The 26,594-nt window shown below is 50.3% G+C and overlaps 1 protein-coding gene across 1 annotated transcript in view; it reads left to right on the top strand.

The window, feature by feature from the left end:
• Positions 1-25,172, top strand: part of NMNAT2 (nicotinamide nucleotide adenylyltransferase 2) — a gene marked incomplete at both ends in the record, with an annotated part of 149,111 nt that extends 123,939 nt beyond the window's left edge. Inside the window, 6 exons of the mRNA XM_080699287.1 lie at positions 68-148; positions 1,784-1,828; positions 6,088-6,164; positions 22,142-22,243; positions 22,385-22,452; positions 25,070-25,172. Of these exons, the coding sequence (XP_080555413.1) occupies positions 68-148; positions 1,784-1,828; positions 6,088-6,164; positions 22,142-22,243; positions 22,385-22,452; positions 25,070-25,172 (476 nt within the window). The remainder of the gene's footprint in view (positions 1-67; positions 149-1,783; positions 1,829-6,087; positions 6,165-22,141; positions 22,244-22,384; positions 22,453-25,069) is intronic.
• Positions 25,173-26,594: the final 1,422 nt, after the last annotated feature.

The following is a 26,594-nucleotide window of genomic DNA, read 5'->3' on the forward strand; positions in this document are numbered from 1 at the left end:
CTGTTCGCAGTGTGAGTTGCCAGCGGCTCTTTCCCACCGTCCCTGTCTCTCTTGTTCTCTCCTGTAGCCAAGATTTTGGGAAAGGTGGGCGAAAGCCTCAGCCGGATCTGCTGCGTGCGCCCGCCTGTGGAGCGCTTCACCTTTGTAGGTGAGCAAGCAAGGGCCGCTTGAGCGGGCCTCTCTTTCTTCTTTCTTCCCTCATTCATCCCATCCCTCCCAGCACCTGCGGCATGGTCTGAATGTTTGTGTCCCCCTAAAATTCATACATTGACATTTGAGCCCCCAAGGAGATGGTGTCATTAAGTGGGGCCTTTGGGAGGCCAGGAGGGTGAGGCCCTCCTCAGGGAGATTTCTGCCCTTCGAGAAGAGGCTCCACAGAGCTCACGCGTCTTCTCTTCTACCATCTGAGGACACGGTAAAAGGTGCAGCCCACGAACCAGGAAACAGGCCCTCGGCAGGTACCAAGTCCGCCTGCATCTTGATCTCGGGCTTCCCGGCCTCGTCCCCTTCTGTTGCGTACAAGCCACCCGTTTGTGGTGTTTTGTAGCATCCAAGACAGACAAGACAGCCCATTATTGGGTGACCATTTGTAGAGCCGTGATAAAGACGAGAGGCTGCGGGAACACGCCGAGGCCCTGAGAGCCGAGCTGTGATAGTGACTTGTACACGCCACGCCCCCCCAAGCGGAATCGCACACGAGAGCACAGCATTGGCTCCGCCTTGCACATCTTCCTTGCTCTCGCTACATTCTACCAGAGGAGACTCAACAGCCCGAGCTCTTCCCGTTCTGTAAAGCAGGGAGCCTGTGAGGAGAGGCCCCTCCTGTGACTACAAACGCTGCCCGCCAGGTTGCAGCGATGTGGCTCCTGTGGGCAGTTTCCTTGAGATAAGGGTTATGGGGCTGGGGGTGGAGCTCAGTCGTGTACTTGTTTAGCATGCATGAGGGCCTGGGGGAGGGGAGGAGGAGGAGGAGGAGGAGGTTTTGCTGGGCACAGTATTGCAGGCTTGTAATCTCAGTATTTAGGAGGCTGAGACAGTAGGATCACAGGTTCAAGGCCAGTGCACGGTAACTTAAGACCCTGTTTCAAAATTAAAAAATAAAGCCAGGAGTGGTGGCGCATGTTTGTAATCTCAGTACTGGGGAGGCCAGTACTGTGTTAGTACTGGCAGAAGTTAAGTTAGACAGGAAGATTGAAGGTTCACAGCCAGCCACAGCAAGTTAGTGAGACCCTGTTTCCAAACAAAAAGTAAAATAGAGCTGAGGTGTAGCTCAAAGGTAGACTGCCCCTGGGTTCCATCCCCAGTACCACACATATACATAAAAATAATAATAAAATAGGTCAAAGGGTGTCACTCAGAGGTAGATGCACCCTCCCTATCCTGGGCTCAGTCTCTGGTACCAACAAATAAATAAATGACACAGAGTGTGCCCATGTTCATCATCGGTTCCTCAGCAAGATGAGTGAGAGCCCAAAGTGTGCAGCTGTGCCCAGGGGTGCTCTGTGTGCTGCGGTGCACTGTGTGCCGGGGATGCACCATGTGTCAGGTGTGCACTGTGTGCCAGGTGTGCTTTGTGTGCCCAGGGGTGCACTGTGTGCTGTGTGTGTACCATGTGCCAGGGTGCACTGTGTACTGGGGGTGCACTGTGTGCTGGGTGTGCACTGTGTGCTGAGTGTGCATTGTGTGCTGGGTGTGCCATGCTCCATTCACTCCTCCACGTCCGCGTGCTACGCCCGCGCCCCTGTCCCCTCCCTAACACTCCTGTCCCCCCTTTCCTCCTCAGATGAGAACGCCAACCTGGGCACAGTGATGCGGTACGAGGAGATTGGTGAGTGGGGCGGTGAGGGGGGGACGCCTGGAGACGCAGGGAGGGCAGAGGCTTGAAACCCTGGGCCGTTTGCAGCCACATCTCCTCGCAGACGAGGCTGAGATCCTGGCCTCACCTACTCAGCCCCCCAAGTTGCTATCCTAGCTGTACCTACTCCCCCTTAGCGTCCTGAACTAGACTCAGGCCAGTCCCGGAGGCAGGACCACGTCAGCGGGCAGCTTTCCCTTCCAAGCCTCCCTCCCTCGTCTAAGTCAGACTTCGGTGCCAGCTGGAGCCTCTTCATTTGCCACTGTTCCCAAGCAAGAGAGGAGAGCTCGCCACCTTCCTCATCAGAGGTTTTCATCCCTGGATGGTGGAGGAGGTGGAGGGCCCAAGATCCGCCTCCACAGCCGCCCTGTAGGCCTGCCCCGGCTGCGGGGTCCCCTGGCCACCCCAAAGCCAGAGCGGTGGAGGACGGTTACACAGCTTTCAGGAAGAGAAGGTGCTGACAGCCTGTCTCAGCAACTGAGAAGTAAATCAGTGACTTGAAACCTTTCCAAGGACCAGCGTGGGAGGCCGGAGCGGGAGCCGGTGCCGAGGCTGGGAAAGGGCAGACAGTCGCCAGGATGGCGCTGGCATGGGTGTCAGGTGACAAGGGGGGGTGGGTGACAACAGGAACGACTGATGTCCACAGCCATCCTCAGCCTAAACTCCCAACTTAAAAGATCCTATGGAGCCAGACAAGGTGGCGCTTGCCTGTAATCCCAGTACCTGGGAGGCTGAGACAGGAGGATTGCAGGTTCAAGGACAGCCTCAGCAAGTAGTGAGATTCTCAGCAACCTAGAGAGACCCTGTTTCAAAATAAAAATAAAACAGGGTTGGGGGTATAGCTCAGAGGTGGAATGCCCCTGGGTTCAATCTCTAGTACCTAAGATAAATAAATTCATAAATATATACATATATGCATACATGATCAATCCTGTAGATACTGCCCTCCCACTCCTCCATTCTCTAAAGACCTGGAGGTCAAGGCCTCCACCATGACCCTGAGAGGTACAGGTGCATCTGCACACCTGGCTGCCCCAGGAGGCCCAGCAGGGGCAACCTCATTTTGAGGTGCTTCTCCTAGTCTCATCCTCCGATCTGAGATGCAGCTGTGTGCCTGAGTCAGCTTAGCTTGGTTTGCTTGAACCATGTAAAAAGTCTTAAGGAATTTTGCAAACCAATTGTCAAACTTACAGTTAAGTTGGGTGTGGTGGCACACACTTGTAATCCCAGCACTTGGAAGCCTGAGACAGGAGGATCACACAGGTTCGAAGCCAGCCTCAGCTACTTAGTGAGGCTCTCAGCAACTTAGTGAGACCCTATTTCCAAATAAAGTATAAAATAGGTCTGGGAGTATAGCCCAGAGGCAGAAAGCCCCTGGGTTCTACCCTTAGTACCACACACACACACACACACACACACACACACACAAAAAAAAAAAAAAAAAACTTACAGTTAAACTGTGTTAAAAACAAAGGTTTGATGCTGGGTGTGGTGGCACATGCTTGTATCCCAGCATTCAGGAGACTGAGTAGGGAGGATCACAGTTCACGGCCAGCCTCAGCTACTTAGTGAGGCCCTTTGCAACTCAGTGAGACCCTGTTTCAAATTAAAGAATAAAAAATAGGGCAGAGGGTGTAGCTCAGAGGTTGAATGCCCCTGGGTTGTATTCCCAGACCCGCAAAAAAAAAAAAAAAAAAAAAAAAGTTTGAATATACAAACTACACTTGATTATTTGAATTATTGAATTACTTGAATACCCAAACTGCACCTAATTATTTTACTATACTCTAGTATGCTTTATTCACAAGCACATCACTGTCCGAAGGCCACAGGAAGGAAGGCCTGGCCTCCTGATTGTTCCCTAAACAAGCAGGGGAACTTGACTCCACAGTCCCAGAGCACCCAAGGGCAGAGACGGGAGCAAAGGTGCCAGAGGAGGGCTGAAGGCCCCGCACTCCATCTCCCCGCAGCACCCGGGGCTTGTGCTGGGCCATCCTGCCCCAGCTCAGGGAGCTCCCCCTTGCAGACAGGTTGACGGTGACCCCCGCTTGCACAGTCCGCTCCTGCCATTAGCTCTGCATGGCGCTTATATTAGCGTGCAGCAGCTCTTGAAAGCAGAGGTGGCCGGCCTGCTCCTGCTGTGTCCTCACCGCACGGCAGGTTTGCGAGCCCGCCACCATGGACACGGAGCTGTCAGTGGCTCCCCTGAGGCTCTGCCTGTCCACCTGGCAGCCCCTCTGCTCCCTGAGTGCGTGTCTTACAGGCAGGAGAGAATGAGGAGCTCAGGTCCTGAGGCAGGGTGGCCACTGCTATCAGTTGACCTGGCTGTTGCAGGGGCCTCTGCCTTGGGGTGCCCTGGGCGTGGGTGGGCTGCAGGACCCGGGCTTCACATAGCTGGGATTCCTGGCCGGGTGTGTGGAGGGAGAGCTGGTTTCTGGCTGCTGGCCCTGGATAGGGGTGAACTGGGGAAGGAGGCGGGCCCAGCAGAGGGAGAGGGAGAGAGCCAGCCTGCCTCCTGACCCTTGAGCTGGGCCGGGCCCTGAAATTCACCAGGCCTTCTTTTAAGAATCCAAGAAAAAGCCGTCTTCTGGCTCCTTTAGCATCTGTGACCCCATTGTCAAGTTCTAAAGAGCTGGCTGCTCCTCCAGGCTGCCCCAGGCCAGGGACTGTGGGCTGGAAAGGTGTGAGGTTCATTTAATAAACGGGAGAAATCACTGCTGCCCTCCAGTGGCCTCACATGGAACCTCCAGCCCAGCCCCTGCTGCGGATCAGTAAAGACACATTTGTTCCGGTCCTGCAGGCAGAGACCACATTCTAAATTTCTGTGCTTTGGCTAATTTATTTTTAAATCTCACATTATACTTGGGTGGGCAAGTGAGTCTTGACCCGGGAATAGAAAGATTCATTTCAAGGCCATAAACAGGGTGCCATAACCTTGGCACTACCGACGTTTGTAGGAGTTTTCCTATGCATTTTAGGGTGTTTAGCAGCACCCAAGGTCACTGCCTACTAGACACAGTGCCTACTGTGTGCCAGCCACTCTGCCAGGCCTTGGGGGTATGAAGCTAGGTGAAGGTTTCCGCACATAAACAGATCCTTGGGCCGCAGTATTCGGGAGGAGGCGGGATGCTGCATATCTAAGGCTCCAGCCTCAGTGGGGTTTCCCTAGGCAGCCCCTGGGGCAGTGAGATGGTGTGTCCTCAGCCCAGCACCCTGCCCCTGCCTCAGAACACCAGGACTGCATTCCGCAGCAGGAACGTGCCCTGGGGTGGAGGGCAGGTCGTCTCACATCCGGGTGGCAGTGGGCTCCAGCCTGGGACCCACACACAGCCGCCACCCTGTCGCATCCCAGGTGGAGGGCTCTTCCTAGACTCCCTGGATTCCTTTATCCCCCGTTGCTCTGTTTTAAGAAGCACAGTTTGTTGCCTGTTGTGTGTGTGTATGTGTGTGTGTGTGTGTGTGTGTGTGTGTGTGTTACTGAGGATGGAACCCAGGGCATTCTACCTCTGAGCTACACCCCCAGCCCTATTTTTTTACTCTTTGTTTTGAAACAGGGTCTGAGTTGTGGAGGGCCTAAGTAGCTGAGGCTGGCCACAAACCTGCGAATCTCTCTCAGCCTCCCAAGCGCTGGGATTACAAGCGTGCGCCACCACACCCAGCTCTGTCGCCTGTTTTAAACGGGCCTCATTAGGATCATTCCTAGAGGGCTTAGTAAGGGAAGAAAAGCAATCAACTGGCAGGAGGGGGGAAGGGAAGAGGAGGACGAGGAGGGCTCTCCTACCTCCCCACCCTTTGTGGAGGACATTGAAGAAGAAAGCCGAGGCCGGCCCCAGGCCTTGACTCCATGCTGTCCCTACAGCGCTGGCACTTGCGACTGCAGACAAACTCCAGAAAACAAGGGAAGAGAAATCCAAGCCCTGTAGCCCTTGAGCTCAACAGAGAGCAGAGAGAGTCTCTCAGACCCTAGACGTAGAAGGGGCGCTCTGCTGGCTCGGGCTCTGCAGGCCTGTTAGGGTGACCAGCCAGGAAAGACTGATGTTCTGAGGACAGGAACAGCTGGCCACCCTCCTCTCCCTGCAGGAGCAACTCCCACAGGAGACCGGGTGGTCTGGACAGGAGCCCGAGGGAGGCGGGCAGAGGTCTCCGCACCGTGCACGCCTCGGGCAGTGCTGAGGGTCCCGTGTCTACCACCCGGCCTCGCAGGCCCCCCTCACTCTGCTCTCTCTCCTCAGAGCTGCGGATCTTGCTGCTGTGTGGCAGTGACCTGCTGGAGTCCTTCTGCATCCCAGGGCTCTGGAACGAGGCAGATGTGAGTAGCACAGCTGGGACAGGGAGGATGGGGAGGGCATGCTGGGCTCTGCTGCTGGTCCTCCGTCCTCCACCCAGAATCTCTTGCCTCCACTGAGCTCCCAAGAGGCACTCTATTCACATGGCCTTGGGAGAATATTCTCACCAAGCCCCAAGCTTTATCTCCAACCACATTCTTACACTGCTCCTCCTCATGCTCGTTCTGAAAATATCTGCTGTGGGCAGTGTTCTGGCTGTGTGGGTGCTGGGGGCTGGGGAAAGGGAGGGAGGAAAAGAACCTTTGCCCTTTTGAAATTACAGTGTGTTTTGTTTTCATTTGATGGCTTCTGAAGAGGTGGTAAAATGCCACCCTTGAGTTCCCTCAACAAAAGAAAAGGGGTCGAAAGGGGAAGAGGGAATGGCAAAGGTCAGGAGGATCCTTCTGGCAATTGGCCTGGGACAGCGGGATCAGTGGTCAAACACCTGCTGCTTCCAACTTCCATCGAGATCGTTTGATGCCAGACCTCACTCTGATGGTCTTAACCAGCTAATCCACAAACGACTCCATGCATGTTTTCATTTTTGCCTTCATTAATTCAGCTAAGAGCCTCAGCTAAAGCTAGCTCCCAACCCCATAAACTGATGCAACCTGAATGGCCAGGACGGCACTTTCAGACCCAATGGGTTTCTTGTTGTTTTGTTTTATGAACTTGCTGTGCTACATAAATCCCTCACCTCCTCCGGTTACCCAGTGGGGCCCACTGCTGCCAGCTGTGTAGTACGCAAAACACCAAAATGACGTGTTTTGCAAAGAAAAAAAGAGAGTTTATTCATGAGACAGCCAAATATGATGTCTCTGTAAACATTCTCACCGTGTAATCTAAAATAACTGACCACACAACTAACTTGGGGGAAGATTTATTTGCTCACAGTGTTTTATTTCAGAGTTCAGTGTATATCAGGCCAGGTCTGTGGTGCTCAGGGCATGGTGCCAAGAAGCAGAGAGAGGGAGGGAGCAAGGCTCTGCTCTCACATCATGGAGGCCAGAGCAGAGAGAGGGAGGGAGCAAGGCTCTGCTCTCACATCATGGAGGCCAGAGCAGAGAGAGGGAGGGAGCAAGGCTCTGCTCTCACATCATGGAGGCCAGAGCAGAGAGAGGGAGAGGGCGAGGGCTCTGCTCTCACATCATGGAGGCCAGAGCAGAGAGAGGGAGAGGGCGAGGGCTCTGCTCTCACATCATGGAGGCCAGAGCAGAGAGAGGGAGGGAGCAAGGCTCTGCTCTCACATCATGGAGGCCAGAGCAGAGAGAGCAAACAAGTAAGGGGATTCAAAGACATCCCACCAGCTTGGTTACCACCCAGTAAATCCATTACAATAAATTTATCTACTGATGAAATTATTGCATCAACTTTGAACATTAATATATGAGCACTTCTGGGAAAATTCTACATTTAACTGAAAAAACAGCTTAGGCAATCATTACTACCATGACTCCAGTACCCAGGTGTTATCTATAGCAAAGCTGAGGGGAGCGTACCGCTTAGCTGTGTGTCCTCTAAAACTGGTGAGAAAGTAGCTAAAAAGAAGCAGAGCGAGAGGGTTTAGCCAGCCTTTCCCTCCGATTCACTGAGGGCACAGTTGTTTTATAAAATCTATGTCTAGCTGGGTACGGTAGTGCACACCTAAATTTCAATACTTGGGAGACAGAAAGATTGAAGATTCAAGGCCAGCTTCCAATATCCTTTACAATTTAGCAAGATTCTGTTTCAAAATTTAAAAAAAGGCTGGTGTGTAGCTTGCAAGTGGAATACCCCCACGGTTCAATATCCAGTACAAAAAAAAATATGTCTATAGAATGTTATTGGCAACACTCTGAATTTTGTTGTTTGCTTAGTTGTTTGTTTTTAGTACTAGAGATTGAACTCCGGGGTATTCTACCTCTGAGCTACACCTCAGTCCTATTTTATTTTTTACTTTAAAACAGAAGTAAGTTGCTGTGGCTGGCTCCAAGCTCCTTTCTCCTGTCTTAGCCTCTCAAGTACTGGGATTACAGATGTGTGTCACCACACCTGGCTAACACTGAGTTTTTAAGGATATTTACAACACAGTTCCTGCCCCCAGTCTTAGCAGGCATGAGATATTCATGTATCTCTAGAGAGACAGGGAAACAGATAGGAGAGAGGCAGCCCTCAGGCTCAGACTCAAGACTGCAGTTCTCCAACACAGCTCTCATTCTGAGCCTCAATTTCTCCCATCTCTGAAATGGATGTAATAAGTGCCTACCTCATATGGTTTTCTGGAAGCCTTACATGACATTTTCTGTTGAAGGCATCTAGCCCAGCTCATGCCACCCAGTTACTTAAAGCAAATGTTAATAAGAGAATTTAACAAATGTTAAACACACATGTACATATAGCTATTTGAGCTGAAGGGTATCACGTGCAGTGTAACAGAGCGGAGGGAGAGTTTCAGTGCTGCAGGGAGACCGAGAGGGGAGGCAAGTTTCAGGGAAGCAGATTATACTGCAGGATACTTGCATCGTTGCCCTGCCCTGGAACCATTTCCTGCAGGTGAAATTTTAAACCTCTTTTCAGATCTGGATTAAGTGGCTTAATTATCTTTTGCTTCCCTGGCTGCTTTACTAGGCACCTGTGAATGCAAAAGCAAGGCAGGCGAGTTCTGTTCAGATCTCAGCAGAGCTTCTCTAAGGACCCAGGCAAAGCTGGCAGTTGCGTGGGGCCCCACCAAAGGGGCGGCCTGGGCAGGGGAGGCGGAACTCAGAGGGATGAAGTGGCGGCTGGGACAGCAGTCTGAAGTGCCACTTGCGGGAGCAGGAAATCCCTGGGCTCTTCACCAAGGGTCACCTGTAATGAGCCTCTTCTCAGGGGCAGACGCAGGCTTTGAGGAGCCTGAAACTTAAACAAGTTGGGGCCCTCACTGCACGGTCAACCCCTCCCCGTCCACCCAGTTAGGTGGCCGAATGCAGGTCCTCTAGCTTCTCTCCAAAGGGGCTGCTCTTGGTGTTGACGGGCACCAAGGTCAGAAGACCAGGATAAGAGCCCCAGGTCTCTTCTCTTCTGGTTGATTCCTGGTGCTTAAGCCAGGATTGGTGGTTACAGCAGAACACTTAAGAAACCATGCAGTCGCAGCGGAAGGCCTGGACCAAGCCGACCTCAAAGCTGTCTTCACAGCAGACCTGTGTCCGCACCCCTGAAGCCTGTCACTCTTTCCTTGGCCCAACTCACCCCCAGCCAGTCTGTGGTCCTTAGAAGCACTGTGTCTGAGACAGAGGGGGGAAATATCCAAGGAGCTGTTTCCTTACATAACGTGGGTGAATCTCTGCCCACAGCAGAGGTGTGCCAAAAAATCATGTCCAGTGTATTTAATCAAGTTACAATTCCACGCCTAGTCCCTGGTGGGATCTCCTTTCTAGAAGCTAGTTTCCAGGAATGAGAGCGGTGAGACCGCTACTGCCCTGGGTTTCAGCCATTCCTTCTTTTATCCTCTTAACAGACGCATTTCTCTCTTAGCTGGTGCCCCCAAGCAATACGCGCTGAAGGAGACCAAAGCCCTGACTCTGTCCATGGCTGAAACAGAAGGGCGGTAGGATATGAAGGAGATCAGCTTCTTAGCAAAGTCGAGGCTCTGGCTATGGTCTTCTACAGCCCAGCCTCCAAGGTCTTCTCCAGGATCCTCAGAAGCAAGGCAGGAGATTAGCCCTTGGTTCAAACAGGTGTGGGGATCGATAACAGTAGACTGAGAAGCCGGGCATGGTGGTGTATGCCTGTAATCCCTGTAGTTGGAAGGCTGACACAGGAGCGTGGCAGGTTTGAAGCCAAGGCAAGGCTCTCAGCAGCTTAGCGAGACCGTTTCCAGATAAAATAGGGCTGGAGGTGCAGCTCAGAAGTAGAAGTAGAATGCACTTGGGTTTAATCCCCAGCACAACACACACACACACACACACACACACACACACACAGTATTTTTTTTTAAAGAGCAGGTGTGGGAGTAAATAGGAGATTTTCTCCTTCCTTAAGTAAAGCTCAAAGAGGACAGAGGAAGCAGCCAAGACTGCAGGACCACCTTGGCCTCTCATACTCTCCCTGACTCAGGTTTCCTCATTCTTTCACCTTTGAGTCCTGAAACAAAGCTCTCATCCAGAAATCTAGTTACACAAGGACAGGGACAGCCTCTCCCCAGGCACATTCCGACGGCATTTCCCATTAGTCACAAGGACCCATTGGCTCACAGGGAGTCCTGACCTTCCCTGACCAGTGACACACCCTTCCCCTTACATTCCGCATGGAGAAAATTCCACACATAGTAGCAGTTCCACTCAAGTACAATACAAAAGAGCTGCTGTGTGGCCTGGCGGGCATTTTCCTTCTGCTCGAGAGCCAGCCCTGGTCCAAGATCTGGGCCCAGGGCTGGCTCACCATCCCATTCTCTCTCAATAGAGAACGAGCCTCCCCAGGAGATCCCGTCTTTGCTTCCTGCGCCCTGACTGGAGCATCCAGGCAGGCCTGCAGGCACAGCCCAGGACCCGGGAAAGCGGGCCGAGGCTGGAGCTTAGCCAGGAACGCTGAGGCAGAAAGCCCCTCTCCTCTCTCCCTCCTCAATTAAAGCCCACCCTGCCAGTCTGAGGCTGCCGGCTTTATGTTGCAGGGGACAGCGGGCAAATCACTTCCAACTTAAGCGTTCCGTCTCCAGCTGATCCCTCAACAGCACCCATACCAAAGCAGCACATACCGGCCCTCGAGGGGCCTGCAGTCTAAGAATGCCTTACTTTTTATTATTTCTTCATATAACATCAAACAAAACCTGAAGGATCTAGAAAGGTTCCTGAACCCGTTCAGTACTCAGTAACTGCTGGCTGTCTTTCCTTCACTTATTTAAGAGTATTTTGGGGGCACCTACTATGTGACAGGCACTGTTCTATGGCTGGAGTAGCAGAGAAACCCCAAAATGCACTTGACCGCGCCATACTGTATGTTCTAGAGGGAGGCACAGACAATAAGCACTTTTTTTGTTTTGTTTTTGGTATTAGGGATTGAACCCAGAGGTATTCTACCTACCAGCTCACCCCCAGCCTTATTTCATTTTTATTTTTAAAGGAGGGTCTCAGCCTGTTGATAAGAGTCAACAGACTCATTATTTGCTGAGGTGCTGAGGCAGTCCTCAAACCTGCGATTCTCCTGTCTCAGCCTCCCAAGTACTGGGACTCAGCCTCCCAAGTACAGGTGTGTGCACCATGCCTGGCTGACAATAAACACTTCGATCACAGCTCATGGATTATCTCGTTTAACTCCTAGAACACCTGTGTCCCATTTTAATTTTTAATTTTTTAATTTTTCACAGTACTGGGGATGGAACCCAGGGGCATTCTACCTCCAAGCTACACCCTCAGCCCTATGTTTTATTCTTTATTTTGAAACAGGGTCTCACTGAGTTGCAAAGTGCCTCACTAAGTAGCTGAGGCTGGCTTCGAACCCGGATCCTTCTGTCTCGGCCTCCCAAATGCTGGGATTACAAGTGTGCACCACCATGCCCAGCAGTAATTCCATTTTAGAGATATGAAAATTGAGGCTTAAATGTGACTTGTCCAAGACCTACAGCTTTTGGATGGCAGAGCGGGCTTCGCACAGGACTTCAGATAAGCCAGACAAGTGGGAATACTGGCATACATACCTCTCTGGATCAGGGCAAGGGGTCGAAGTACCCTGTGAAGGAGGCTTTGACTCCTGACTGTCTCCTAGGTGGAAAGAGAGGAGCTCTCTGCATAGGGAGGAGGCTGCGGAAGGGCCAGGGGTGGGAATGAAGCTTTTTAGGGAGCTGGTCTTGCTAGCTGAAAAGGGTTGAAAGGTAAATACCTTATCAGAAGGAAAGGTATGCACTTTTACGCATGCAGGCAGCAGTCCTTAAGTGTAATGATTACCCAGCCTGTTTTTGAGGACATTTCCATTATAAATGAGCAGTCCTCAATATGTAACCCCAAAGGGTGGAGCCTAAAGGGGGAACACAGAGCCGGGCCAAGGAGGTAGCTGTGTTTTTCCTCTCTCCTTCTCTTTTTGTACTCCTCAAAGCCTGGCGTTCCACAGGTTGGTTCTAATTGGCTGAACCCTACATTTCTCCAGCCAACCAGTCATAGGCTAACCGCTTCCTACATCCATCAACTATGGGAAAACCACCAAAGAAAACAAACAGAGGAAGAGCCTGGGGCATTAGGCACTCCAGAAGAAATCCCAGGGCCCCCAGATAAATGAGCAAAGACAAGCATGGGCTGTGCAGGCTCAGATGGTTTTGATCAGACAGCCTGTCCACTGGGAAGCCTGGCCTGCTGGGTTCTGCCAGGATCAGGCACCCCGCAGGCTGATGAGGCCATGCTGAACTCACCCACCAGGCTTCCACTGTGGGGCTCTGGCTGTTCTCCTGTGAAAGGGTGCTTTGGTTTCAGGCTTTTGAGTCAGGAATCCCCGGCCTTCCCACACTCCTAGTTAAACCGGCAGTGGGAGCGGGACGATTTCCTCTGGGAAGCCCCTTTGAAAAAGCTGTGGTGTATTCGCATGGAGAGCCATCCCAGAAATGCATTCCCGCTCTTTCAACTCTGAGCGCACACACACACACACACAGCAAAGAGATACAAAGTCAGGACAGCACAGAGGATTCCATCTGGAAACAGGGCGCGTGATCGGAAGCGCTTCACCTCCCCTCCTGGGTGGCACTGGGAGCTCTCTCCTCAAACCCTTGATAGCCCTCCCAGAAGTGTATACAGCTGTACAGTCTCGAGGGTGAGGAACAGCAATGAACTGAGGACATGGTACAAGCTAATCTGGGAGAAAAACCAAGGTATGTGAGTTTCAAATCACAATATTCTCCCCACCCCCAATACTGGGAATTGAACCCAGAGACATTCTACCCCTGAGCTATACTCCCAGCCCATTTTTAATTTTTGTTTTGAAATAGGGGTTTTCTAGGTTGCTGAGGGCTTTGCTAAGTAGCCAAGGCTCTCCTTAAACCCACCATCCTCCTGTCTCAGCCTCTCAAGTACTAAGATTACAGGTGTACACCAACCAAGGAAGTTTCAACTCACTAAATATATGAGTTTATCAGCAGATCTAGAAGAAGTGGGAAATAATGGGAAGAGTCTTTAAGAGAGACCAGAGAGGGTTCAGATTCACTTACCAGCTGCAAAGCGTGGGGAAGTTATCGAATCTTACTGAGTGTTGCTTTCCTTGTCTACAAATAAGAATAAAGGCAAGTAGACTGGCCAGTCACAGTCCTTATAAAGAAACAACGTGATGATACATACAGCTTCAGGAATTGTGCCCGCACATAGCAGACACCTTCATAAATGTTTCTTTTGCTCCTTACCGATGGCCCGTGTTCATCCCTGGCCATCTTTCTCTGGAGAAGACCTACAAGTGGGTGCAGTCACTTATGACTGTACTTGAGAAGACAGTGGCATTTCAGAGAGAAGGTCAGGATTCTGAACCCTAACTTGGGATGATTCCGCAGAGGACGTGACCCAGGAGGTCTGCAAGGGCAAGTCAGTACAGCCCTGTGGCTAAGGAGTTGAGCCTTTGTTTAAAATACTGTAACGGGCCGGGTGTGGTGGGCATGCTTGTAATCCTCTCACTTGGGAGACAGAGACAGGAGGAAGGCGGAGACAGGAGGATCGCACAGGTTCGAAGCCAGCCACGCTGGTTTAAGAGACCCTGTTTCCAAATAAACATATAAAAAATAGGTCTGGGAGTATAGCCCGGAGGTAGAAGGGCTTCCAGGAACCCCAGTACCACAAAAAAAAAAATAAATAAAATAAAATACTGTAATGGGCCGGGCGTGGTGTTGCACACTTGTAATCCCTGCACTTGGGAGGCTAAGACAGGGGATCACACAGGTTTGAAGCCAGCCTTGGCTACTTAGTGAGACCCTGTTTCCAAATAAAATATAAAATAGGTCTGGGAGTATAGCCTGGAGGTAGAAAACCTCTGGGTTCCACCCCTAGTACCACAAAAAATCCAAAACAATAAAATGCTGTAATGGCCTGGCGTGGTGGCACATGCTTGTAATCCCTGGGCTTGGAAGGCGGAGACAGCAGGATTGTGCTGGTTTGGAGCCAGCCTCACTAGCTTAAGAGACCTTGTTTCCAAATAAAAAGTATAAAATAGGTCTTGGAGTATAGCCTAAAGGTGGTAGAAGGGCTTCCAGAAACCCCAGTACCGCCAATAAATAAATAAATAAATAAATAAATAAATAAATAAATAAAATACTGTAATGGCTAGCCAGGCATGCATGGTGCATGCTTGTAATCTCAGTACTTTGGAGGGAGAGACAGGAGGACCTCAGGTTTAATGCCAGCCTCAGCAATTTAGCAAGACCCTGTTTCAAATATAATTAAAAAAATAAATGGGTTGGCTATAGCCCAATGGTAGATCGGCCCTGGGTTCAATCCCCAGTACTAAAACAAGAACACTCTAACAGGGGCTCTCTGTAATAGGAAACCTCAGCTTCCTCAGTGACCTAGTCCTTGTCTACTTTCCAGGCCTCTCTGGGCTCCAGGCCCACCTGCTCTCTTTATTTGACCAGTTTTCCCACCTCGGGGCCTTTGAAGAACCTGTGGCCTCACTGGGGGTGCCCTCCCCTTCTCGTTTTGGTGTCAACCTAAAGGGCATCTTATTTCATATTCAGTATTATACTCAGCTCTACCTAATATCCTCCTGTTTTTATAGATTCATTTGTTTATGATCTCTTCCCACTGGAAGGTAAGCTCTGGAAACTCACCAGAATACTGTCCAGTTTACCATGGACACTCAGTAAAAACTGACTTAATGAGGGCCAGGCATATGGGTGCAAACCTGGAATCTCAGCACTTGGGAGGCTGTGACAGGAGGATCTCAGGTTCAAGGCCAGCCTCAGCAATTTAGTGAGACCCTGTTTCAAAATAAAAATGAAATCAGCTGGGGTGTCGCTCAAGGGTAGAATGCCCTTGGGTTCAATTCCCAGTACCTAACACACACACACCAACACACACACAGTTGTTCATGTAAAAATGAAAGTGTGTCAGGGGCCTTTAGTGGAACGAGCACCAGCAATAAGTCTGCCTCCACCACCAGAGCGACCCAGACCTTTCCCAGTTACCCATAATATATTAGCCACTACAATCCGTCCTTATCTATCACAGCAGTACATACAATGGAACTTAAGTCCCGGGGTTTGGTGGTACATACCTATAATCCCAGTACTGGGGAGGCCAAGACAAGAGGATAGCAGGTTTAAGGCCAGCCTCAGGAATTTAGCAAGATGTTGTTTCAAAATTAATAATTTTAAAAGGCTGGGGGTGTAGCTTGGAGGTAGAATGCTCTGGGTTCAATAGGAAAGCAAAAAAGGTAAGAGAAAGGGCCCTCTCCTTCCCACCCCACCAGGTGGTGGCCCAGTAAGAGAGTGAGTGGGTCCTCTCCTTCCCACCCCACCAGGTGGTGGCCCAGTAAGAGAGTGAGTGGGCCCACTCCGTCTTGCTCAGCCTTTACCCTAGGGCCAGGAAGCTGCAGGCCAAGACACAGAAACCCACCGCCCCAAGCCCTGACTCCAGCAGAACAGCTCCCGAAATTCAGCCCACATTCCTTTCTGCAGGCTGGGCCACGGTGCCCTCTCTCCTGCCTGGACACGTCTCCCACCCTTCTCTGAGATTCCCCACATTGAGGAAGCAGAGTGCCCCCTCCCACTTCCTCCCCCTCCTGCCCTGGGGAGCCTCTGCCCAGAGATGAAAAGATGTGATCAAAGCTGTGCCTGTGGCAGGAAGGGGAAGCAGGATGGTGCTGTGGACCCCCACCTCTGAGGCCAGGGCTAAACTGAGCAGCCATTGTGTGCTGAGGGGGCCTGCCCACAGGGGTCACGCCGGCCCCGTGGGGAGTGGGGTCTGCCAATCTGGGGGGCTCTCTGCACTGACAACTCATCCCCCTCCCCACAAGAAGATCCACAGAGAACTCATGTAGACAAGAGGGGCTGACCCCTCCTGCTGGAACAGCTGCCCAGTCCCGGAGGCCTGATCACCTGGGATTTCTGGGTCCGATGTCTGTCCCAGTCACTCTTCAGGGGTGGGGACCTCCAGAGGTCCCGAGGTGTTTGTCCTTTAGGTGTCCCTTTTTTTTTGCATGGAGGTTGAACCCAGAGCCAATCTACCTCCAAGGTACTCCCCCAGCCTTAACTTATTTTATTTTGAATCAGGGTCTTGTGGAGGCTGGCCTCAAACCTTGGAGGCTGTCTTAGGGGGTGTGCCATCACACCTGGCTGGGGGTCTCATGTTTTACCTCATCCCAAATCAAGCCAGAGTGTGAGTAGCTCGGGCAACTCTCCACGGGATATAAAGCAACAATTCCCAAAGTTAGATGATTAGGAATAGATTTCAGAGGCCCTGGGAGGAGGTTGATTTTATTTATTTACTTTTTCACAAATAAGACATTCTGTCAACATTATAAGTCTGAATTTTAAACAGATGCTCGCTCAGGCCCCTACACGTGTATCCATCAGTTGATTCAACTAGGGTGCCTGTCTCACCCCCAGGAGTTTCTCCAGAACGATCACCTTTACCACAAAGCTTACTTTTTAATTTTGAAACAGGGTCTCTCTAGGTTGATGAGAATCTCGCTGCTTACTAAGGCTGTCCTTGAACCTGTGGTCCTCCTATCTCAGCTTCCCAAGTATTGGAATTACAGGTGTGCGCCACCACGCTCAGCCTATGGGGCACATTTGTCCCCATTAATATCCACACCACGGACGTTAGCTAGGCTGTTTTTGCTCTAAACATCCTCAACAATTAGCTTGAATTTTCTAAATGCAACTTCAACATTCTGCAGACCCTCAAGGCTCACTCAAAACACGCCCCTTGAGGCTCTCGGATGCACTGTGGCTCCTTGAGTCCCTGACTAGTGTTCTTCTAACATTTCTTTTTCTTTTCTTCTCTCTCTCTTTTTTTTTTGGGGGGGGAGGGGACTGGGGGTTGAAACCAGCAACATTCTACCCCTAAGCTACATCCCCAGCCCTATTTTTTCTTTGTTGTGAAACGGAGTCTCACTGAGTTTCTAAGGGCCTCACTAAGTGGCTGAGGCTGACTACAGACCTGGGATCCTCCTGTCTCAGCCTCCCAAGTACAGGGATTACAAGCATCTGCCACCACACCCGGCTTACCATGTCTTATACTGAACATCGCATCATACCACTCTTTCTTAGAAATGGATCAAGCACCTTTTTTCGGCTCCTCGGTTGTACTGCCTTCTAGAAGGCATTTGTTCTTGCCAGCCACTACAATTATGCTTGAAAAGGTGAAAATGTAACTCTCATAAGAATTTAGAATTGCTGCACCTGCCTGTGGGGCAAGAGCATAGGGATAAGTTTAAACAGTGAGTTGGAAGGTGATGTTTAACCCAGGAGAGGTAGTGTGTGCCTGTCATCCCAAGACTTGGGAGGCTGGGGTTCTGCACCAAGGAGCAGTGTAATTTGATTTTATGCCTTAACCTTATCGATCCAGATGGGGAAATAGTCTGGAAAAGTCAAGAAAATGGCAGGGAGACCAGAGAAATCCATATGAGAGATGGTTGGTGGAGGCGAACTAATGTTCTGCTGCTACAAACTTGATGACTTAAAACTACAGAGATTTATTCTCTTACAGTTCTGGAAGCCAGAAGTGTGAATAGGGTTTCACTGAGCCAGAACCAAGTATTGGCAAGCTGCACCCACTCCTGAGCTCCAAGAGAGATCTGTCTGCCTGGCTTCCCACATTTCTTGATCTTAGCTTGAAGCATTTTTATTTATTTACTTATTTATTTATTTATTTGGAACTGAAAGTAGAACCCAGAGTCATTCTACCTCCAAACTATACCCCAGCCCTATTTTATTTTTAGGTTGAAACAGGGTATCACTAAGTCACAGAAGGCCTTGCTCAACTGCTGAGGCTGGCAGCGAGCCTGCGATCCTCCTATCTCAGCCTCCCAAGTACTGGGATTATAAGGAGAGTGCCACTACGCCTGGCTTGTTTCATTTCTTGGTTTGCCCTTCCTCATCTTCAAGGACAACAGTGAGCATCTTGGAATCGCTCTCTGCTCCATCTTCGCATCAATTTTCTGTTAATAGAAATGCTCATTTTTCTTCTTCCTACCTCTTTTTTCTTCCCTCCTCCTCCTCCTCCTCCTTCTTCTTTTGTTGTTGTTGTGTGTGGTACTGGGGACTGAACTAAGAGACATTCTACCTTTGAGCTATACCTCCAGACCTATTTTATTCTTTATTTTGAAACAGAGTCTCAAATAAGTTGTAGAAGGCATTACTAAATTGTGAAGGCTAGCTTGGAACCTGGGATCCTCCTGTCTCCACCTCCCATTTGGGATTACAATTGTGTGCCACCATGCCAGCTCTCTCCCTACCTCAGGATACTTGCGTTCAGGGCCTGCCCGGACCCAAGATAATCTCAAGATCTTTAGCTTAATCACATCTGCAAAGTGTCCTTGCCGCTGAGGTTAGAGTCAGAGGCTCCAGGGATTAAGACCCGGTGTCTCTGGGGTCACTACTCAGGATCCCAGAGACTTGGACCAGAGTATTTGTAAGAATGAGCAGTCTTCACATTTATTTTGAAATAGAGTAAACTGTTATCACATTACCAGCTGAATGTAGGATGTGAGCGAGAGGAAACAAGGAAAATGCCAAAAGGCTTGCTCTGAGCAACTGTTAGAAACAAAAAAGACCGCAAGCAAAGCCACGCCTGTGTGTGCCAGTGGCGCAGAGGTTCTCACGGCCGGAGCTGAGGTGCTGCAGCCACGCCGGGATATGAGACTGGAGTTCTGGAAAGAGGGCTATGTTGGAAAGATATACTGAGCACCTTTTGTGTGTGTTTAAGGCTTTGAACTGAATGAAATCATTGAGGGTGTAAATGCAGATGGAAAAGAAAAGCACTCCAAGGCTTCAGTGTGGTGACTCCAGGTCAGAAAGAGGCTGAGGAATAAAGAGATGGGGACCCAATGAGGCAGGAGGACCCTGGGAGGAGGCGGCTGGAGGCCTGGGCGACATGAGGTGGTGGCATAGACAGCTGGCCCTGAGGGCTGAGCAGAGAGGCTCTTCCTCCTCCGGGGCAGTACTGCAGAGGCGCCACAAGCACTCTGGGCTTTGTGTCATGGACCCTGATCCCTAGGGCAAGCCTGCCACCTGTTTCTCTCAAGCAGCAAGGCCTCCATCTGCTTGCCGCCCAGAGAGAGCCTGGCACAGTAAATCGATTGGGTGTCAGGTCATTTGCTGTCACCCACGAGGCAATTCCCCCATGAGGACTGACTGCCGTTCTGGGCCATTATTTTTGCGCTTTAAACTAGAGCACTCACTTTAAATTATGCTGCTATTGCATGCGTCATATATAAAGCATCCATCTGGCACTCAGAGTCAGTAGGAAGGCAGAGCCTCCAGTGTACATCTATGCCATATTATCCTGAAACATCGACCTAGCCAGGCAGTTTCGGAATTTCCATGCACATCTGCTTGAATGGATTCTTCCTCCTCCCTCCTCTCCACTCTCTCCTCCCTCCTCTCTCTTTTCTTTCTCTTTCTCTGCCATGCTAATTTCTCCAAAGTTTTAATTCAGTAAGTAGGCTACTGCCCCTCTCAAACTTGGTTGTATATTGGAATCACCTGGAGTGTTTGTTTAATACTGATGTCTGAGTTCCATGGTGAAAGATTCCAACTTGTTACCAGGAGTGAGCTGAGCTTTGGGATTATTTTTAAAGACCCTCCAAGTGATTCTACTGGGCAGCCAAGACTGAGAACCAGTCACTGAGTAGTGAATCCCACTGCCATCTCCTAAAAGCTATGGCAAGAGGAGCTGGATCCCTCTCCAAAGCCGGGCCCTGTCCTTCCTGACATCCCTGGTCTGTAGGACAAAAGACTTGGTACCAATTTACCCGATTGGCATTCCTGCAGTAGGTGCCGTGGATCACGCTCTGTGCCTTCCAAATGGCAGATGCAGTGAGGGATGCTGTGATCTTCTACACCTCTTTCTCGCTTTTAGCTTCTCGCCACAACTTCCCTCCTACGGCACTCAAGACCTTTATTTCAGCAATGAGAAAAGCAGAGTTAAGGTGGATGGAAATAGCCATGGATGCATGTACCACACACACACACACACACACACACACACCACCAGTGAATCAGGCCTACAAATTGAACTCTGTTTGTATGGGAATCTTCTTTTTTTTTTTTTGGTGGTACTGGGGTTCCTGGAAGCCCTTCTACCTCGGGGCTACACTCCCAGACCTATTTTTACATTTTCATTTTGGAAACAGGGTCTCCTAAGCCAGTGCGCGGCTGGCTTCGAACCTGCGTGATCCTCCTGTCTCCGCCTCCCAAGCGCAGGGATTACAAGCGTGAGTCACCACGCCCGGTGTGTATGGGAATCTTCTAACAGAGGAGAATGCACTGATGCAGCATAATATGTTTTGTGGTCCATGTTTGAAGAATTATAAAGAAAAACCTGGATCCTCGGTTCCCAAAGCAGGTCTTGCTCAATGTGCGCCACTGCCTGGAAGCAGCAGCCTCTTCCTCCCTCCCCTTTCTGGGATCCGTAATTAGCAAGATCTAAACAGTAATGTGCCCAGACCAGATCCAAGTCGATCAAATGACATAGCGTCTGGGCTCTTAAAAATAAAAATTGGCACAAATGTCCAGAAAGCAACTTGGTAATATGTGGCAAGTTTGAAATATACCCCATTCGTATTCTTTTACCCAATTATTTTATTTAATAATCAGAGATGTAGTAAAAGGTTTATGGATAATGATCTTCATCAAAGTGTTATGTATACTTTCAAAAAATTAGAACTACACATTTTCTATGATATAGGATTGATTTAATATGCCATGTACTTCTGCCACAACAGATGCTGAAATACATCAATTATTAAAACTTAGTTTTGAAGTATTTTAGTAATGTTGGAAAAAAGGCTCACAATATAATGCTACATGAAAAGATGCAGGTAAAATGACTGTTTGTGCATGACAGTCTCATTGTGGGTATATGCACCTACTTGTAGATGGGGAACCACTGGACAGAAATACACCAAAATGTTAGCAATGGTTTCCTGAATTGTGTGGTCACAATTGATTTCTAATTTTTCCTGGATCTTCCAAGCTCATATTGCATCTATACTTAGAGAAACAAAGTAATCTTCCCAATGAAAATAAAGTTTTATTTTTCATTAAGGCATCAGGCTTCTTCTACCAAAGGCTGATTTCAGAAGTGACCTCAGTAAGCTAGGGGTGGTGGCACACATCTGTAGTCCCAGTACTTGGGAGGCAAAGTCAGGAAGATCGAAGGTTCCTAGCTAACCTCAGCGACATAGTAAGACCCTCCACAATTTAGTGAGGCCTTGTTTCAAAAGAAAAATAGGGCTGGGGGTGTAGCTCAGAGATAGAATGCCCCTGGGTTCAATCCGCAGTACCAAAAAGAAAAAGTGACCCCAGTCATAATCGGCACCATCTTGTCATGGCCTGTGCTGCGTTCCGAGCTCTCCTCAGGGCTGACCTGGAGTCCCACGGCAGCTTTGGTGGGTGAGCTAGGGGAGCATGCCCATCCCTCCCATGAGTGCAGCCGAGGCTGAGGCACGCTTGCTGGACAGTGGGCATCTACCAGGGAAAGACTGCATGCTATCTGTTATTCTGCAACGTTATGAACTGAACGGGAGCCTCGGGGATTGGAGAGGTCTTGCCTAGACATGCAAGAGAGCATTTATTTATTCATCTACAAGTATTTATTGAGGGTCTTCTGTGTGCCAGGCAAAGTTTCCGCTCATTCTACTACACTATTACTGATTGTTATTGTTGGTTTACTGTTGGGACTGAGAAGACAAGTTGGAGATTAAAGTTGAAGTTCTGCGTGGAGGACAGTGGCACCTGCTGAGTAATGACTTGGTAGGGAACTGAGGTCATGGGTTTCACCAAGGGACATATTCTCATTTTCTCTCTCTCTCTCTCCAGATGGAAGTGATTGTTGGGGACTTTGGGATTGTGGTGGTGCCCCGGGACGCAGCTGACACAGACAGAATCATGAATCACTCCTCAATACTCCGCAAATACAAAGTGAGTCCTCTGTCTCCCTGCTGGGGTGTGTGTGTGATGTGTCCCTTCTCTGAGAGTCCTGAGAGGACTGGAGGAGTGTGGGAGCAGGAGGGGGGTTTAGTAAAAGGGACCAGCAACCTACTCTCTCTGCTCTACCCCCAGAACAACATCATGGTGGTGAAGGATGACGTCAACCATCCCATGTCCATTGTCAGTTCGACCAAAAGCAGGTAAGTTGGACGAACTGGCTCACAAGCTCCCATGCAGAAACCCTTCAATTCACGTGGACACAGCTGCTGCCCCAGTGTCCAGCATCCTATCTGGACCTCACTTGCTCTCACTCATTGCTTTTTCAAAGGAGAAACAGTATATTAGCTAGTTATATACTAGCTGGATTGAGGAAAGGGTGGATACTTTCAGTTGTGGAGATTTGGTTTAAGATGTTTATGAAATATTGTATTGATAAGGGTATTGGCTGCCAGGTGTGGTTGTGCACACCTGTCCCAGTACTTGGGAGGCTGACACAGGAGGATTGCAAGTTCAAGGCCAGTGTTGGCAGTTTAGTGAGATGCTCAGCAACTTAGCAAGACCTTGTTTCAAAGTAAGAAATAAAAAGGATTGGGGGTCATATTAGCATTTCCACAGCCATAATCTAAAGAACTGACCACATAACCTAGAGGAAAGAAGATTTATTTGCTCACAGTTTTCTTTGGAGATATTGCCATGTGAGGCCAACATCTGTATCTCAGAGGTGGTGGGAAGCAAAAGGGGGGGGGGGCACGTGGGCTCCTCACATCATGGAGGACGGAAGCGAGAGAGAGCGGGGGAGAACCATATATAACCCCAAGGCTGCACCGCAGGGACCCTTCCTCATCCAGCTACATCCTGCCAGCCTGGGTCAACACCCAGATAAACCCAGTGCAAGGGATCTACCCAGTGCTGGCATACAGCCCTCATGGCTCAGTTATATCAGTTTATGAGCTCTTCAGGGGCAGTCCATATTTAACTATAACAGGAGTGTAGCTCGGAGGTAGAATGCCCTGGGTTCAATTCCCAGTACTACTAATACTAATACTAATAATGATATTGACTAAGCACCATAAAACCCCAATATTCAGAGTTTCAAATAAGGCAGATGTTTAGTTTCCTCTTCCAGAAACCCAAAGGAATGGAATCTCTGGTCTCTTCCTGCACTGGGTCCCCAGCTGCTGTAATGGCTGCCGTTCTCAGCAAGGGAGAAAGGGTGAGGTGAAGTCAAATGCAAGAAGGTCTGTCTTTAAGGACTTGAGCCAGGGCTGCACACACCACTTCCCTTTGCATCGCACTGGCTCAGAGATGGGGGGGAGGCTGGGAAACAGACAGTCCCACCTGGCAGCCATATGTCTAGATACAGTTCTGGAAGCTCGATTACTAGCCCAAAGGAAATAACCAGTACTGGGGCCAGTTAACAGTCTCCACTGCATACCGCAGGGGAAGAGTGAGATAAATAGAACAGCCCTGGGAGTGTGAAACCGTGAGCATACATGTCAGTTAAGATTTCGGGTGTGGATGAACTCCCAGAGAGAGTCAAGAAGAGAGCTGGGTGCCATGGTGCACGCCTGCAATCCCAGCTACTAGAGAGGCCGAGGCAGGAGAGTCACAGGCTGGAGGCCGGCCTTGGCAACTTAATGACCCCATCTTGAAATAAAGCAAAAAGTGCTGGAGGTGTAGCTCAGTGGTAGGCACTTGCCCAGCAAGACCAAGGCCCCGGGTCCATCTGCAGTAACACCCTCCCCCCACACACATGCAAAAGGAGAGAAGGCAGCTATAGAGAACCTTGCAAACATTAGCATTTAGACAAACCTAAGGAGCATTCAGAAGCCCAGCAGGTTCTGCCCAGGAGCCAAGGCGGGGAAGTTCCAAAGAAGGCTGCATTGTCATCTGTGTTTCGGAACTTTATTTTATTTTATTGGTAGTGGGGATTGACCCAGGTGCATTCTACCTCCAAGCCACACTCCCAGCTCTATTTTATTTTTAATTTTGAAACAGGGTCTCACTAAGTTGCTGAGGCCTGCTTCAAACCTGCAATCCTCCTGTCTCAGCCTCCCAAGTACCAGAATTACAGGCCTGTGGTGTATTCATTTCGAGTCACCCCTCCATGCCAGTCTGGCATGGAGCTGTATTTCTATTTTCTGTATTTCTATCTTTCTAATAAACTTCTTTAAATCTTAAAAAAAAAAAAATTACAGGCCTGTGCCGCCACACCCTGCCAGGTCTTCTCAAAGTCTCCTAGATTTCTGCCTTGGAAGGCAATTTTGGGAGGCTTTCTCAAGAGTATTAGCAATTGGGAGGGGAGAGCAGAAACCCTCCAGTGGGAAGTGGGAGAAGAGGGGAAAGCCGTGGTCCCAGAGGCAGCTGCACACCAGATTCGTGTGAAAAGCTACACAGCAGCACAAGTTGCTGGTCCCATTCTGTTCCACCCAATCAGAATTTGTTGGGGTTGGACTTAGAGACCTGCGTCCCAAATGAGTCTGATGACACTGGGACTGGCATAGGCACGGCTCCAAAAAGCTCTGCCTTGTAAGGTAAGGACAGTGTATGCCTCGGAAGACCCCGAGCCAGCCAGGCCTGGTGGCAACCCTCGTATCTGGGAGGCTGCAACAGGTTCAAGGCGAGTCTCGGCAACTTAGTAAAGCCCTCAGAGACTTAGTGGGACCTTGTTTCAAAATAAAATAGGGCTTGGGTGTAGCTCAGAGGAATTCAATCCAGTACAGGAAAAAAAGAAAAGGAAAGGAAGACAGAGGAAAGAAAGGAAAAGGGAGGGAGGCAGCGGCGCGTGGCTCCCTCTGACCTCTCTCCTTCCTGCAGGCTGGCCCTGCAGCATGGCGACGGCCACGTGGTGGATTACCTGTCCCAGCCGGTCATCGACTACATCCTCAAGAGCCAGCTGTACATCAACGCCTCGGGCTAGCGGCGCCCGGCTCGCCCCGGCCTCCCGCGTCCTCCGCACACCCGGCCTCGCCTCGTCAGTCCCTGGTTTCCCTCCTGCCTCTGTTTCTCCATCTTCTCATTCTGACTGTCGTCTTCACTCGCTGACTGAACCCCCACAGTGTGGGGGCCCGCGAAGAACCATGGTGTTCCCTGTGCGGTCGTTCTGGACCAACTTTCCTCTGGCCTCGGGGTGGGGTGGGTGAGGGACGCGGGGAGGGACGGGCCCGCGCGGCCCCCGGGGCGGCCTGGCGCCGGGCTCCCAGCATGCTCTGGGGAGGCGGCTCTGGCGCCCGCCCTCCCAGCATGCTTTGCTGAGACTGCGCCAATGCCCGCCCTCCCAGCATGCTCTGGGGAGGTGGCGCCGGTACCCGGCCTCCCATCATGCTCCGGGGAGGCGGCTCTGGCTCCCGCCCTCCCAGCATGCCCTTTACTGCGAAGGGCTATTTTTCGTTCTTTCTTTTTATTTATTTATTGTTCACTTCTCGTAGAACTTGGATGAATCAGTGTCTGGTCCTCTGTAGTCTCGATGCACTCCTGTGGTATTTCTTCCCTTTTGAAGGACACTGGAGCCAGCCTTAGCACTCAGTGGGGCCACACCCGGCAGAGAAGGCCTCGCCGCCTCTTCCCCAGCACACACGCATCCACTCGCACACATGCTCACACATACACAGACACACCCACTCACATGCTCACACACAGACACACCCACTCACATGCTCACACACAGACACACCCACTCACACATGCTCACACACAGACACACCCACTCGCATGCTCACACACACACACCCACTCACATGCTCACACACACAGACACACCCACTCACACATGCTCACACACAGACACACCCACTCGCACACATGCTCACACACATACACAGACACACCCACTCGCACACATGCTCACACACATACAGACACACCCACTCGCACACATGCTCATACACAGACACACCCACTCACACATGCTCACACAGACACACACCGACACACTTGTATGTTCACACTGATATACATACACACACTGACACATACATGTACACACTGATACACTGACACGCACCAATACATACACACACTTGCTACACATGCATACACAGACATGCACACAGTGACACACACACACATTGATACATACACTACACACTGACACACGTGCACGCACGCACAGACACACAGCAGCAGTAGCAGCCGCCTTTGGTCAGGAGGGAGCCTTTGAGGTTCTAAAGCCTGGGACACACGCCTGGGAAGAGTAGGGTCTTTTGGAACCCTAGTTTTCTTCCTTATTTGGGAAGATGTTTATCTGATGCTCTGGACCTATGAGCTTGCAGAGCGTCCATCTTCGTGTCCTGGTGGTCTCTGGACATTGACTTCTGTGGGCTGTAGCTCATGGTACCATGTG

This window comes from Muscardinus avellanarius, assembly GCF_963383645.1.
Source record: "Muscardinus avellanarius genome assembly, chromosome: 7".
Lineage (NCBI taxonomy): Eukaryota > Metazoa > Chordata > Mammalia > Rodentia > Gliridae > Muscardinus > Muscardinus avellanarius.